At 45.4% G+C, this 3,189-nt stretch overlaps 1 protein-coding gene across 1 annotated transcript in view; it reads left to right on the forward strand.

Moving 5' to 3' along the window:
- Positions 1-1,444: 1,444 nt before the first annotated feature.
- abcb6b (ATP binding cassette subfamily B member 6 (LAN blood group) b) overlaps positions 1,445-3,189 on the forward strand; it is a gene marked incomplete at both ends in the record, with an annotated part of 74,479 nt that continues 72,734 nt past the window's right edge. The window contains 2 exons of the mRNA XM_080536714.1: positions 1,445-1,450; positions 2,028-2,129. Coding sequence (XP_080392840.1) covers positions 1,445-1,450; positions 2,028-2,129 — 108 coding nt within the window. The remainder of the gene's footprint in view (positions 1,451-2,027; positions 2,130-3,189) is intronic.

The following is a 3,189-nucleotide window of genomic DNA, read 5'->3' on the forward strand; positions in this document are numbered from 1 at the left end:
CTGTCTCAATGCCTACACACTGTCTCAATGTCACACACTGTCTCAATGCCTACACACTGTCTCAATGCCTACACACTGTCTCAATGTCACACACTGTCTCAATGCCTACACACTGTCTCAATGCCTACACACTGTCTCAATGCCTACACACTGTCTCAATGCCTACACACTGTCTCAATGTCACACACTGTCTCAATGCCTACACACTGTCTCAATGCCTACACACTGTCTCAATGTCACACACTGTCTCAATGTCACACACTGTCTCAATGCCTACACACTGTCTCAATGTCACACACTGTCTCAATGCCTACACACTGTCTCAATGCCTACACACTGTCTCAATGTCACACACTGTCTCAATGCCTACACACTGTCTCAATGCCTACACACTGTCTCAATGTCACACACTGTCTCAATGCCTACACACTGTCTCAATGCCTACACACTGTCTCAATGCCTACACACTGTCTCAATGCCTACACACTGTCTCAATGTCACACACTGTCTCAATGCCTACACACTGTCTCAATGTCACACACTGTCTCAATGCCTACACACTGTCTCAATGCCTACACACTGTCTCAATGCCTACACACTGTCTCAATGCCTACACACTGTCTCAATGTCACACACTGTCTCAATGCCTACACACTGTCTCAATGTCACACACTGTCTCAATGCCTACACACTGTCTCAATGTCACACACTGTCTCAATGCCTACACACTGTCTCAATGCCTACACACTGTCTCAATGCCTACACACTGTCTCAATGCCTACACACTGTCTCAATGCCTACACACTGTCTCAATGCCTACACACTGTCTCAATGCCTACACACTGTCTCAATGCCTACACACTGTCTCAATGCCTACACACTGTCTCAATGCCTACACACTGTCTCAATGCCTACACACTGTCTCAATGCCTACACACTGTCTCAATGCCTACACACTGTCTCAATGGCTACACACTGTCTCAATGCCTACACACTGTCTCAATGCCTACACACTGTCTCAATGCCTACACACTGTCTCAATGCCTACACACTGTCTCAATGCCTACACACTGTCTCAATGCCTACACACTGTCTCAATGCCTACACACTGTCTCAATGCCTACACACTGTCTCAATGCCTACACACTGTCTCGTCTTCCTTTACTGGCTCGCCCTTGTGATTTGGTAGGAAACCGAAATGCGTCCATATATCAGAAGTTCCTTTTTTGGGGGGGGATCAACTCGCTTGCACTCGCCATTTTTTTTCTCAGCTCTGAAGAGAAGTTGTCACTTCTCGTCCTACCCAACCCCCCCCCTCCCCCGCGGCTGCGCGGCAAGATCGGGCAGGTCACCGTGTCCTCATCTGTAATCCGCTGGTAATTTATTTGACAAATTATATTGTTTACAAAAAACACTTTCATAGGGCAGTCCCACTCATTTCAAAATGGCAGTACCATTTAAAAAAAAATAATGATTGACAGAGATTTTGACAGGAAGGATGGGTGAGAGAGGAGGGATGACATGCAGGATATATAAACGTCTTAAGACATTGTAGTTGGGGTGCTTAGGTAGCGTAACAGATTAAGCGTCAATCTCTACACTGCAGGGTCCCGGGTTTGATTCCTCCCGTGGACATATCCCATAACCCACATTTTTTTTCTTTTTTTCTTTTTAATAATCCGTTTTTTTGACTGCTTTGATAAACATTTTTGCTATTTTTAGAAACCGCGGTTTTCGGTTTAACCGAAAAAACGTCCAACCCTAGTTGTACTGTTAAGTGTGATGTACTTCCTGGTGTGTTCTAGTGTTAAGTGTGATGTACTTCGTGGTGTGTTGTAGTGTTAAGTGTCATGTACTTCCTGGTGTTCTAGTGTTAAGTGTCATGTACTTCCTGGTGTTCTAGTGTTAAGTGTCATGTACTTCCTGGTGTTCTAGTGTTAAGTGTCATGTACTTCCTGGTGTTCTAGTGTTAAGTATCATGTACTTCCTGGTGTTCTAGTGTTAAGTGTCATGTACTTCCTGTGCAGGAGGGGGACTTCCTGGTCCGAACGCACCACGTGGAGTACTGTGACGGGGGGATCCTGGACCCTGACGATGTCCTCAGAGATGTGGCCGACGACAAGGACAAGGTAACACACACACACACACACACACACACACACACACACACCCCTCAGTGTTAAAGACAAGGTAACACACTGACACACACACACACACACACCCCTCAGTGTTAAAGACAAGGTAACACACACACACACAGACACACACACACACACCCCTCAGTGTTAAAGACAAGGTAATACACACACACACACACACACACACACACACACACACACACACACACACACACACACACACACACACAACCCCCCTTAGTATTAAAGACAAGGTAACACACACACACCCCTCAGTGTTAAAGACAAGGTAACACACACCTGCCAGTAGGCTTGGGTGGTTTAATTTTTTTCTCCAAATGATGAATTTTTCTTTTCCCAAATGAAATGTGTGTTCAGTTAATCCGTGGGATGCAAAATCACATTGTTGTCGGTCTTTCACTGAGTCGCCAGTTTCACATGATCATCAAGCCCTGTCCTGTCTGTCAACCAGCTCCAACACTTTCCACCAGCAGTGCTGAAAAAGGCGAAAAAAAATGAAAACACAAACAGTTCTAAAAATACTTTTGGTTCGTAATTCAAATGGTAAATGGACTGCACTCATATAGCGCCTTTATCCAAAGCGCTTTACAACGGCCTCTCATTCACACATTCACACACCAATAGTGGGAAGCTACCATGCAAGGCGCCGACCCGCTCACTGGGAGCAATTTGGGGTTCAGTGTCTTGCCCAAGGACACTTCGACATGTGGCCAGCCTGGGCTCGAACCGCCGATCTGCCAACCTTGCGATCATTAGACGGCGGCTCTACCTAGCAGTAGGGGAAGCAGGACGACTGTGTACTCTCCATCGTACCCTCCAGACGCGCACATCGCCTCATCTCATACATTTTTGAGACAGGAAACAACAGGAAACGGCTGTTTTAACACCTTTGTAACATCTACTCTAGAAAGGATTGTTGTTAATTGAGTTGTTTCTGTGTAGATACGTTTATAATTTGCTGCACACTAAACACGTTGGTGAATATATGATAAGATATGTTTCAATTGCATGGAAAGAGCTGTGTGATTTT

The sequence above is a fragment of the Nansenia antarctica genome, assembly GCF_963989245.1.
Source record: "Nansenia antarctica genome assembly, chromosome: 7".
Taxonomy (NCBI): domain Eukaryota; kingdom Metazoa; phylum Chordata; class Actinopteri; order Argentiniformes; family Microstomatidae; genus Nansenia; species Nansenia antarctica.